Here is a 13,403-nt window from a genome sequence, read left to right on the forward strand (position 1 = left end):
GTCCTCTGGCGCTCGGCAGAAGGCTGGCGGGTGGAAATACGTGAGAGTTTGAGGAAGCATGGGGATGTGTGAAAAGGAGGCTGCCCTAGAGGTGAAGGCATTGTGAAGGAGGAGTCTGCAACGAGAAGGAAAGGTCTTGAGACAGAGCCAGGGTGAGGATCTCAAGTGCAGTGGTGTCAGGAATTCTCAGGAGGAGGAAGGACCAGGGTGAGAATGAACGGTAGATGGAGCGTTTTCTCGGCAGATGGAAGGGCGATCGCAGTGTGCCTACCTAGCAGCAAGGAACAAGCGGGAAGCGCGAGGCAGAGCCGGGGGATACCCGGGCGCGGTAACCAGGAACAGACTGCTCCCAGCGAGCCAATGTTTGAGTTTGTGGGGGTGGGGGGCGATCCTGGGATCTTCCAAGGGCTGAGGAACTGCGTGAACCTGGAACGTGCTGCAGCCAGTCCAACCTCCACCCCCCACTCTGAGCATGACGATTGAGAAGAGAGAGAAACTGAGTCCCAGAAACGCGTACACTTTCCAAGGTCACAATTAGAGCTTGGGCTGGACTGGGACAAAAACTGGAGAGTCCTGGTTCCCAAGGCTGCAAACCTTGCACCTGTATTTTTTTTTTTTTAGTTCCTCCACCCCAACAGTGACACATAGATTTCCAAAAGACAGAAAGATGATTTAGTTTATGACAGTACAATATTGTTTAAAGAAAACAAAAAAGTTTCCTTTTGGAAAAATGTCTTGCTAAAAGGAGCCTAGATAGTCTACCTTCTGATTTCCCAGAGAACAGGCCAAATCTTTGCTTCTTCATTATTGAGTAATAAGTGTCTATTTCATTTTAAGCCTGATGTATAAAATGTGAAATTAGATTATTTCAATCAATTTTAACTCAGAGTTCTTTAGAAATGAATGTTAATCTAGGTTAAAATTGCTTAGAGTTTATAGTTTAATACTAAAAATGGTCAATTTCTAAATTTTCAGTCTAAAACTTGATTTAGAACTATAACTCTTCTAACAAGAATTGGCCAGGAATGAGGTTTTAAATATCACAGAAATACATTAGCATTCTTCTGTATAATCTGTGTAATTTTATCACAGTACTAAACATAGTACTAAAGAGTGACTTCAGTGATTATGCTGGTCTTCCACTCCTGAAGAACATCAAAGGTTTTAAGGAGTCACCAGCTAAATGCCATGTTCTTCCTTATTTGATTTATCTGAATTTTAATAGACACATAACTAAACTGTAGGATGACATGTGACTACGAATGAGCCTTCAACCATTAAAGCCAAAAACCAACTTTTAGTGTTTTAAGTCATTGCTGTAGAAGCAATTTTCAATGGTGGTGGTCCTGTTCTGGAGATAGTAGTACACACTGTAGTTGTGTTTACTGACTTAAAAAAAAAGAAAAGTGTGCTTACTAAAAACTCAAAACAAAACAAAACTAGGTCTTCTAAAAAGCTATCTAAACTGTCATTATGGATGATCTAAATTTTATTTTAGAAGAAATAATCTTGTTAAATATCTGCAGGCTCAAAATCTACTTGTTGTGATGGTCTAAAGCATTGCAGTAAGTTTCTGTGTGTTCTTAATCCACTTTTGCTGAGTATGTGCACCAAATAACAGTTGAATCAGAGTGATAGAGGAGGAATATATTAAAAAACACTTTGTAACTCAAGGTACTAAGTTTCTGGAAAATAATAGACTACAGAGGAGTCACCTCCTTGCTTGCTTTTCATTTTTTTCTTGGACACTAATAACAGCAATCATTAGTCTCTCTGGACATCACTAACATTTGGGTTAATTCTCTATTGCTCTAACTGCAAATACCTGCTATTTCCTGTAAACCAGATTTATGACCATTCCAAGATGGAAACATTGATCGTTACATGTGTTTAAAGTACATGTGCTTAATGAATTGCTATAACCTGAAACTCTTAATGTGTACTATATTATGTCTGTTGTAAGAGCATCATCACCTGAGTCAGTTTTTGGACCTACCACTAATTAGCCTTGGGAACAAGCTTGCGTTTCCTTATCTACAAATGGAGACTGTTTGCTTTGCTTCTCTTTGGGTTGTTAGGAGAATTAGGTGTATTAAAAAAGCACTTTGAAAATTGTAAAATTGTTTGGAGATATAAGGATGGATACAGGAGATCCACATTTGTAGTTTGCAGTAGAGCTTTGGGTTGATTGAGAAAGACGAGATCACCCTATACTTATGTTTTAGTGAACACTTTTGCCTTTTCTGAGATTGATTGCCCTTGAAGGTGGAAAATACTGTTTCAAAAATTAAATGCTGTAGGCTTACTTTGTTCTTACTTCTTTAAAGCATACGTTGTATTGCATTATATTGTAATGGGATATATTAATACGTCTGCTTCCGTTACTAGACTGAGTTCCTCAAGGCCAAGTTTTAGATTTTATTCTTGTGTCTTTAGCCTTTAGTACAGATACTAACATATAATTAAAATAATAGCTTTTTGTCTGCCGATTATCTACTGCATGCTAGATACTTGCCATGTGTTTCCCAAATTTATTTGACCAAGAACACTTTTTATAACTACAGTGTATTGATGAAACACCAATAGGACCAAAGATATATTCCCTTGAATTAAATAGAAAGCGTGTAATACTCTCAAAGCCATTTGCTTAATTTCTCTATGAAATTATGAATTTTATTAATATTTTTTCAGTTGCATAAGTAACTCATGTTCATTGTAGAAAATTTGGAAAATATGGAAATGAGAAAAGAAAAAATAGTTCCTAAACTTTACTCTCTGGAAATAATCTCTGTTAATATTTTGAAGTATATCCTTTGAGTACATATTGTCCTACATTTAGAATTATACTGTATATACATTTATTTCAGATGTCACTGAGTTAGCTAGAGATAGGATAGCATGGAAATAACTCCCTAACCTGTCTCTATGGGTCAGTTGGATTAAGCAACAGGCTTTTTTAAAAGAGGTCTATTTATTAGGGTTTAGTGGCCAAAGAATTAAATATCACCAACTGATCAAATATTAACCTTCTCTCCTAATCTTTCACCCTCGGAATCAAGGCAGAGTACTGTCACAGTACGGGCATCCTGCCCTAAATTGATTTGACAGGTGGTAAGTTTGAGGGTAAAAATTGCTCTTGGACACTGGTTGCTTCTGGGTCCTAAACTTTAATTGGTTGTTCACGGAGAAAATCGAGGCATCAGTTTGAGTCCCAAAGTGTCACTGGAAGTAGCATTCTGCAGTTGTACCCTGAAACATGTTCTGTGTCAGGGTATTGATTCTTTCTCTTCAGCTCTTGTTCTCTCATTCCTACTTTCAGGGACTCTTCTTTGCTTGTCACTAAGGACTTTTCCAAGTGGCTCACTCATTCCTACTGATATTATATTAGTAATATAGTCATTTATCATTTACTTAATAGTACTTTCCTGCTTAAAGCAAAATCAAGTGTACTTACTTTCAGCAATGAGAATATATATATTATATATACACATATATATAAAGCTATAGAAATTTAGAAAAATTAAATATAATTATAGGAAAATTATTGAAATTATGACAAGATATATAACTAATTAAAATTAAACTTTTGTTTGTATGTAGAATTGTTATTTGCAAACCCATGCATTGTTTAAGTTGCTTATTGAGGGAGAAGCAAAGTTAATGGCAAGCGCACTTCTGTGAATGATGTGATGATAATTGGAAAGAAAAGGAATTTAAACCATTTCGTGAGAGAAGACTTAACACCAAATAATTCCTTGGGGAGGAATGGCATACTTCTTAATGAGTCCCATAGTTACTCTCCAGGCTTTCACCATATGAATCTAACAAGTAATTTGCTAGTATTATTGTTGTGGAATTTATCTTCAAGCTTTACAGACAAATAGAAGAATATGGGAATGAGGACCAATATGAACAATTTACCTGCAAAACTGAAGTAAAGTTGTTACATGTATGGCAGTATAGCAGCTGCAGCACAGTTTTTGGTAAAAAGGGTAGGATCTGAAATCATACTGCTCATGGTCAAATCCCAGTTCCTCTTGTTGGCTATGTGACATTACTCAATTTTTTTTCTGGAGGTAGTAATACTTACCATGGTTATGGGGTTTTTAATGAAATTTAGAGTGCTAAGCACAGTATCCAGCTTCTGTTTATTATTAATATCTTAGTAATAGACCACCTTTTCAATATTTTAGTATTGCTATGTAATTTTATAAACTTATAAAATAGATTCAAGATCTCAAGTAACAATGTTTGCATGCTTAAGCTCTTAGATTTAAATGAATTAAAATTAATATGGAAAGCAGACATAAAAGACAAATAGGCAGATTTTCAATTTAAATATTAGTGATAATTATATTAACTGTGAGAAATTGATTTCAGAGTACCAAATCTTTACCCTATCTTTTTCCTTTTTTTCCCCCAAACCGAAAGATCAAACAATAAGTATCTTTTGAACTTTTTATTATGGTACATTTCGAACATATCCAAAAGTAGTAAAACTCTTAAGAACTCGTCACCCAGATACAGACAGTTATCAACTCATGCTCAGTTTTGTTTCATCTGTATCCTTGCCAATTCTTCTCACCCAGATTATTTTGAAACAAAATTCAGATATATCATTTCAAATATAATATTTATTGAACACTATTTTGTGGAATATTCTAAAAGACGTATATTACAGAACCCTTGCTATTGGAATTTGAGAAGGCTAATAAAAACACTACTTACTTTCGCTTTGCAAGTCTGGGACTTGTTGAGAAATAAAATATTGGCATCAGAAAGATGGAAGTGAAAACATTAACTTTATGATTAATAGTGCTGAATGTGTACTATATAATGCTCTCTCTAAATTGAACTTAACCCGAAAACTGGAGGCCTTTTGTTTACATTGGTAGGGCTTGCCCTGGCAAACATTGTGTATAGATGAGCAGAAATTTTGTTCCTTCTGAAGGTGGGCCACTGCAAATTAAGAGAACTGTGAAGAATTGGGTTGCAGATGGACTGACTGTTCTTTCTTGTAAGTCACTTCTGCTTCCATGAGTATGAGTGTATGAGGGAGTAAAGAAGAGTTAAAAGTGTTCTTGAGTGGAATTTTTCTCCCATGCGTGGAAACACATAGTGAGGGATAGATGTTCCCCTCAATACTTGCTTTCAAAATGCCTTCTCAGGGTTTAGTTTAATATAGCGGAATGCAAAAATAATCAGACTTAGAACTAAAGTCATTTTTTAAAAATTTGGGTGTAGCATGCATGTAGTAGCACTAAGCTTAAGTGTACAGCTTAATTAAAAAAATACATGTGCACAGCCAGCTAGCCACCACTTAGGTCAAGATACAGAACATTTGTAGAATCATAGGAAGATTCCTTTGTTTCTTTCCTCCTTCCTCCTTCCTGATGTTTATCGTCATTTTTTAAGACAGTGGTTTTCAAAGTGTGGTCTGGGAGTCCCCGAGACCTTTTCATTGGACTGCAAGGTCAAAACTGTTTTCATAAAACATTATTTATCTTTTTCACTTTATTGACATTTGTGCCGATGGTGCAAAAGCAGTAGTGGGTAAAATTGCAGTCTCTACCATGACTGAAAGCAGTGGTGCCAAGTGTACTAGAAGCCATTGTATTCTTCACTATCACACACTCACCGTTTTAAAAAAATAGGCAGTTTTACTTAAGACTATCTTTGATGTGGTAGTAAAAATTGCTAATTTTATTAAATTTCAACCCTTGAGTACATATAACTTAATATTCTGTGTGACAAAATTGGAAGTACAAAGAAAACACTTTTGCTCTATACCAACATATGATGATGGTTGTCTTGAGAAAAAAGCACTTACGCAGTCATTTGAATTGTGAGCTGAATTAACTTTTTTCCCCCACAGAACACCATTTTTACTTAAAAAAAAAACTGACAAACTGGTTATTCAGACTCGAATATTTGGCAGATATATTTTTGAAATTAGTAAAATTAGTCTGTCATTAATCTAGCTGCCTTCTATGAAGGCAATGCCAATCATTAAATTTGAGCTTTTAAGCAAAAATTAGAATTTTGGAAAACTTGTATCCTCCACTGTGATCTTGATAGCTTTCCAATTCTTAAAGATTTTCCTGATGAGATCAGGTATTAACGATTGTGATTTTAAAAAATGTTGTATAATTAACTGTTAATGATTAGAAGATCAGCATAATTTAGTGAATCAATAATTTCCAAAAGACCAGTGCATGATATTATAAAACCATGCATGAGTGAAAGACCTATTCATGAGTAATGGACCAATAGATAATAGAGTTTTATCTATTAGATAGACAATAGAGTATGAAAAGGTCATAGATAAGATTTAAATTCCACATTGCAACTTACTTTTAAAAAACAAGCACTTGTTGAATTTGGGTGCAATTTCAAAGAAAAATCTTTCATTCCCAACTATGTATCTGTGTGAAGGTTGACATATATGTATGAAACAGATATGAGAATCTAGCTGCCTTCTATTAAGCCTAACATTAAAGAGATTTGCAAAAATGTAAAACAGTGCTACTCTTCTCGTTAAAGTTTTTGGAAGATAGTTATTTTTTCGTAAAATGTTAACATGAAATGGGTTTATTGTTATTTTTAAATAAAAATTTAAGAAGTCATTTTTTAATGTGTATTTATTAATGGATATAACCCACATAATCAAAAGCTTTATGAGGGAGTCCGTAAAAAAGGCCAGAGACCAAAATGATTGGAAGCTCCAGTTCAATTAACTCTTGTCTGTAATAAGAATCATTGTAATCTGAAGTGATAAGAAAGTGCTTTCCTGGAGGAGTTGAGACTGAATTTGTTCTAGAATTAAGGTTAAGAAAGATTGGGAGGCTGTGGTGAAGAGAATGTTCCAGGCATATGACATGTCATGACTTCAGGCAATAGACATTCACCAAACAGTAGTTACTATATTAATGGCAATAGTAGTAATAATAGCAATAATTCTTTAGTTTTATCAACTATTCACTATTACATTGAATTTAATGCCATTAATTATAAGATGTACAAATTTTATGTACTGCTAAGAGAAAATTTACCAATTAAACTGTTACCATCCATTGTCAAATGCACCCCAACTTTGGAGATGTTAAAAAGAGAAAAGGTATCATTTTTCATATTGATGACATATGGCACTTGACATGTTAATTCATTTAATAATACCAATCCTACGAGATAGGTGCCATCATTATCCTCATTCTTAGAGATAAAGTAGTTCAGCCTAACAGAGAAGTTAGGTAACTTTCCTAGGATCACACAAACATCAGATGATTTTAGAGATCCTAACTCCAGAGTTCCACTTTCAACTACTACACTCTATTGCCTTCAGCCAAGGTGATTAAAACACAATCACTTATTTTAAGTGATTCATGGGAAAGGAAGGAGAGAGGCACATAAATAATTTATGCTATAACATGGTAAATGCATTAATAGAGAGATACATAAGAGACTGTGGGGGATACAGAGGAGGATAGTTTAACTCTAAGGAAGTGTGTATGTACCAAGTCCTCTTCTGTCTTTTCTATGACAAGCAGATATTATAGTTTAAAAATCATGTTTAGGTTCTTCTAACTCTCCTGCATTGCCGTACCTGTTTTGATCTTTGATTCTTCCAGGTGCAGCTAAAAAACAATTTGAAATAACATTACACTCTTTAAAACACTTGTGATATCTACATAATATCTAAACGTCAAGATGCACTAGATATTATCTTACTAAAATGAATTTATGGAAAAATAAAATATTCAAAGTAGCTAAGTAAATGAAGTTTAAATTTAATGTTTTCACAGGTGCTGGAGAAAATTTAGAGAATACAATGGCAGCCTTTCAACAGTAAGTATATAAGAGTATTATTTTCTTTTACAGTTTACCTTGAAAGCGATGATGATTTGCAAAGTGAAGATAGTATACACGAAGCATCCACTTGTGATAGTTGTTTCTATTTTATCAAAATTACTTTTTTATGTAGTTTATCTGAAGTGTTACAAATAGTGTTTGGCTTCTGTATAACTGAAAAAACTAGATTAGAGTTTTGGATGATGAAAAGATATTATAGTTCCAAGCTGAAAGAAGACATTTGTAACAAAGAGCATACTGTGTGTAATGCTAATTAATCTTGGCGAGAAAAAGAAAAGGAGAAAATGAAACAACTGTTACACTGGCTGCTGTTTATAAATGGGATTGTGTGTCTAGCCAGTAAATTTGTACAGACCTGAACCTGTAATCTGATCTAAGACAGGGAACTTGAAAAGTTAAACCCCATGAAAGACATTACTTATCCATATTGATTTTATGTAATTTTTTGAGCCATTTTTATGTATATAACTGGAGTTATGTCAGCAAAATCAGGAGAATTTATCTTAAGTTTTGTTGTGCTTCTCATCATTTTTCCTGTTACCAAGTCCGAGGGTACTGCTTCTCCATATACTAGCTTTATCTAAATTTTATCCCCCTGGATTTGTCATGGCTTACTCTTCCTGTTCTATAATATGATGTCTTTTTACTATAATCTCAAAAGTCTCTTACAACTTTAAAATGCAAAATCTTTCCTCCTGTCACAGACTGGGGAACAGAATAATTTAAATTGCTTTAAGTTATCTTCTCTAATGAGATTATATAGCTAGCTAGGTAGCTAGCTATAGTTAAATGTGTACTGAATGTTATATGTACAATTTCTACTGAGATACACTACACACACACACACACACACACACACACACACACCCCTCCCCCACTCCACACTATCATTTGTCAAATATCTGTTGCCTGGGATGTAGTGACATAGATTATTTGGGAAAAAACTACTCATAACTTTGAGTGACTTTTAGCATTTTTTATGTTTAAAGTATATTATTTTGTAAGCTTTTCTCCATATTTTTTGTTAAAATTTTTATCAACCTTATTTATGAAATTAAAACATTGGGTCTACGGCCATGCCACCCTGAACGTGCCTGATCCTGTTTGATCTTGGAAGCTAAGCAGGGTCGGCCACCTAGGAATATCAGGTGCTGTAGGCGTAAAAAAAAAAAAAAAAAAAAAATTGGGTTGTATAATAAATTATTTCTAAGGATGGTATATACATATTTTTATCTTTGAAGATTTTCATCTTCTGAAGATTTTTTTGATAGTCAAAGAATATGTAATTTAGATGGTTTTTACTTGCTAGATACAGCATTACGTTTCCCACCTTCAGCACTTTTATATTGTTTTGTTCAAGCAGTAACTACTAAAAAGTGCCATAGCCTTCTCTATCATTTGGTACCTTACTATAACTTCAGTTTTTTGGAGGTTTTTCTCGTACTTTATTATTTTTTTACTTTGTACTGGCCACAGAGCATTTATTGACACTGTCACTCTTGAAAATTGGGGTTTCTTATTAGCCAGATACTCCTTAAAGCTTCCACGCTGGTTACATGTAAATTGTCACATATATACAATGAAGTTAGTTTCTTCAGAAGAAACCAGGGTTATAGTACTAGATAAGTGTCACTTCCTTTGTGCTATTGACTCACTGTCAAACTCTGTGCTTTTTCTGGTGCTTGAGAAGAAAGCAACTCTTCCATATTAGTGTTTGTTAGAGGTATTTATTTGTAAGACTGCTTGTTAATTGACTTTGAAATTTATATAAAGCCTAAATCGATTAGACTTTAATTTTAACCTCTTAAAGTTTTTTTTTCTTGGTAATGGTGCTTTTTATTTTTGTTTTGTTTTGTCTTATGCATCAGTGCTATTGTTATCAATATGTATTTTTTTAATTTACAAATATTCTGTTCCTTTAACTGTTAGGATACTTAGGTTTGTTTGTTTTTTTAAACATACCTGCTTCATGAACAACAAGAAAAATTGTTTAAACATACTATTTTCAAAGTACTACTGTATATTAAAAAGATAAAGAGGTATAATACATAATTGGCAAAAGATAGATACTGTGTTTAACTACATTATATCCTTGATAGGATGAGTAGTTGAGGGAGAGATAGTAAAAAACTAATGAGCAGCTAAAACTTAGATCTTATTTATGTACATATTTAGATATACACGGAAGTGAAGATAAGAAGATATTAGAGATAGTATAAATAGTTGGTGTCAGAGCCTGGTTAAGATTAACTAGAAAATTGAAAAGATACCAAGAGTAAAAGAGCTATCATTTGGTAGAAAGAAAGAAGCTATTTTATTTTATTTTATTTTTATTTAAAAAAAATTTTTTATATTATTATTTTTTAATGCCTACAGCACCTGGTATTCCTGGGTGATCTCCCATCCAAGTACTAACCAGGCCTGATCCTGCTTAGCTTCCGAGATCAGACGAGATCGGGCACATTCAGGGTGGCATGGCTGTAGACAGAGCTATTTTAAAAAATGGGAAATGTGTCAGATTAAGATAATAGAGTATGTGGACCAGGTGTGTCTAGGAGTTGAAAGGACTGTAAGAATGTATGGAAAGTTAATTCATTATATTATATTGGGGCTAAAGAAGTAATTATAACTGACAAATAATTCTATCTCACAATTTGGTTTATAAAATGCTCTCAAGAACACCTTAAGGCAGTGGTCCTCAACTTTTTTTGGCACTAGGCACTGGTGCTCCTATGAGAATCTAATGCCTGATGATCTGAGGTGGATCTGAGGCAGTGATGCTAGTGCTGGGGAGTAGCGGCAAATACAGATGAAGCTTTGTTTGCTGGCCTGCCGCTCACCTCCTGCTGTGCTACCCCCGTTCCTAACAGGCCATGGACCAGTACCAGTCCACAGCCTGGGGTTTGGGGACCCCTGCCTTAAGATATGAATCTGGCTCTTTTTGTGATTTCTTGGGAGCAAGAATCTTTATTGATCTCTCAATCCCTAACACCTAGCTCTGGTGCTCTCACTAGTTGCTTACTGAATGAGATATGGAATCAAGTATTCAAGAACAAAGCAGAATATTAGCAGATGACAAATGAAAGAGACAGAACTTTATCTGTAATAAGCACAGAATCAAAAACTAAGGAATTATATTACACACACACACGCACACACGCACGCAATAGTTACTAAGCCCTTGAGTATGTAAAATCTGGTTCTTAAGAGCTAATATAACTAGGTTATTAAACCAGGCTGCCTTTGTAAATACCCATAGGACAATTTGATCCCTGTAGTATTAACATGAATGGTAAGAGAAAGAAACAAATTGTATTAGCGATAGCTGGAAGTATAAGTTGGCAGACAGTCAAAGTAATTAATTAGTGACCTGAATCTCATGATAGTTTTTTTAGAATATCTAATTATTATAATACTAATTATCTCATCAATGAACTGGGAATAATAATACAACATCAATTTGTGAGGAATAAATGAGATTCAAATAAATTCCTTAACATAGGGGCTGTTGTAATTGTATATATTGTTTCTGTGGAGTTTCAAGTAATTTCACTTCTTTTAGAACTAGAGTTTTAATTTCTTTTCTGGAAATAGTGAAGCCTTGGCTTCCCTAACTCTTTTCTGTGTTTGTCATCGTGTTGTCACAAATTCAGCTAAAAAATATCTGGTGTTTCAGTTAAAGTAGATGCCTGTTGTTATTTATGGAAAATTTTGAAGGCCAAAGTGATAAAAAAAAAAAATTTCTTGCTGTGTTCTATTTGTGTATCAAATTTGAGATAGTTGTATTAGGATAATTTACAAATTGTCCTAGATGTACTTACTATTGCTCTAAATTTTTATTTATTAGCTTGTTAGTAAGAGGTTAGCATAAAATAAATAGAGAATGTTTTGCATATAATTCTCAAACATTTCTAAAAATAGCCAACATTTCAGTTAAAGGCAGACTTTATACTTAGAAAGATTTCTTAGGTAATATGTATAATTTTTTTAAAGTACAGGAAAATATACAGAAAAATAACCCCTGTTCTTACTCTCCCTTCACATGCTCATACAAACAAAACAAAAAAAGAAAGTAAGATGCGTGTGACCAAAAATCAATAGTACCATTTTTTTTTAGCTGTATTAAGGTCAAAACTATTTGTTGGCGATATATGTTACTTTCAGTTTATACATTTTTTATTCTTTTTAAAAAAAAATTAAACAGTATAGCAACAATATTTAAGGAAATTTAGAAATACAGGAAATTTATTCTATCAACCTAAAAACTGTTTTTGTTTGCTTATTTCTTTTTGATTCTAGCAAATGCATAATTGGCAAACATCTTTTCTTCTAAAGGTGGGTATCCTTTAGAAGAGGACAGTTTACAACTTAATTATTTATATCTTAGTAAGAATTACATTAAGGAGCTAGGTTTATTTGTTTTGTCTAACAATTGGTGGTCTTCAGGACACTGAACTCCCTGGGGAGGGTTACACAAAGTGTAAGGAAGCAGTATGAGTCTTTGGCACAAGTGGCCATTGGGTCTTTTGGAATTGGATGCTGATGTAGGTGGGTGAAGTAAGAGAAAATGGAGAAGTGGTTGGCTCCAAAGGCAAATTTTGCCAGCTTCATAATTTTAAAGTCATTATATCTGGACTAGCCAAGGATCTTACAAATCATCTAATCCAGCTCCCATCATTGGATGCTTGCGTTTCTCCCAACTTCATTCATTTTTTCTTTAAATTAAATTTATTGGCGGTGACATTTGTTAATAAAATTATATAGGTTTCACGAGTACAATTCCATAATACATCATATGTTTACTGCATTGTGTGTTCACCACCCAAGTCAAATCTACTTCTGTCACTATATATTAGACTCTCATTCTTTCTTCTTTAACTAATGAAATAGCACATGTTTTTTGATAAACATTAAGAAACGTTTACTTAATTGTTAAAACTTTATTCTTTGTTATATAATATTTTAATATTACATGTTTTAGGTTTAAGAATAAAACAGAAGATACATTTACCCCATTTAGGAGATTCACAGACAAAATAAGAATCATAAGTGCTTATGTGTTTAAAAGGATGTTCAGTTTTTATTAGATTAAATTCCCACTGTAATTCATTCTGTGATGGTGGAGAAATTGGTGTCAAAAATATCTTTTAGATAAAATATATTCATATTGTAAGCATTCTTCTTTTTCTGTTATAAAAGTTTATGCAGGCATTATTTTATTATCTCATTTTCTGCTTCACTTTATTGCATTTCACAGATATTGCATTTTTTACAAATTGAAGATTATGGCAACTCTGTGTTGAGTAAGACTATTGGTGCCATTTTTCCAACAGCATTTTCTTACTTCATGTCTCTATGTCACATTTTAGTAATTCTTGCAGTATTTCAAACTTTTTCATTATTGTTATATTTCTCATGGTGATCTGTGATCATTGATCTATGTTGTTACTATTGTAATTATTTTGGGGCACCATGAACCACACTCATATAAGACAGTGAACTTAACTGAAAAATGTGTGTGTCTTGACTGCTCT

General features: G+C 33.6%; 1 protein-coding gene and 1 pseudogene across 1 annotated transcript in view; one reads left to right on the forward strand and one right to left on the reverse strand.

Annotated features, from left to right (window-relative positions):
* Positions 1 to 13,403, forward strand: part of GDPD1 (glycerophosphodiester phosphodiesterase domain containing 1) — a 37,733-nt gene that overhangs the window by 772 nt on the left and 23,558 nt on the right. Inside the window, exon 2 of the mRNA XM_006924890.3 lies at positions 7,803 to 7,845. Within this exon, the coding sequence (XP_006924952.1) occupies positions 7,803 to 7,845 (43 nt within the window). The remainder of the gene's footprint in view (positions 1 to 7,802; positions 7,846 to 13,403) is intronic.
* Positions 10,237 to 10,355, reverse strand: LOC112473416 (annotated as a pseudogene).

Source organism: Pteropus alecto, unplaced genomic scaffold, assembly GCF_000325575.1.
Source record: "Pteropus alecto unplaced genomic scaffold, ASM32557v1 scaffold98, whole genome shotgun sequence".
In the NCBI taxonomy this organism is placed as follows: domain Eukaryota; kingdom Metazoa; phylum Chordata; class Mammalia; order Chiroptera; family Pteropodidae; genus Pteropus; species Pteropus alecto.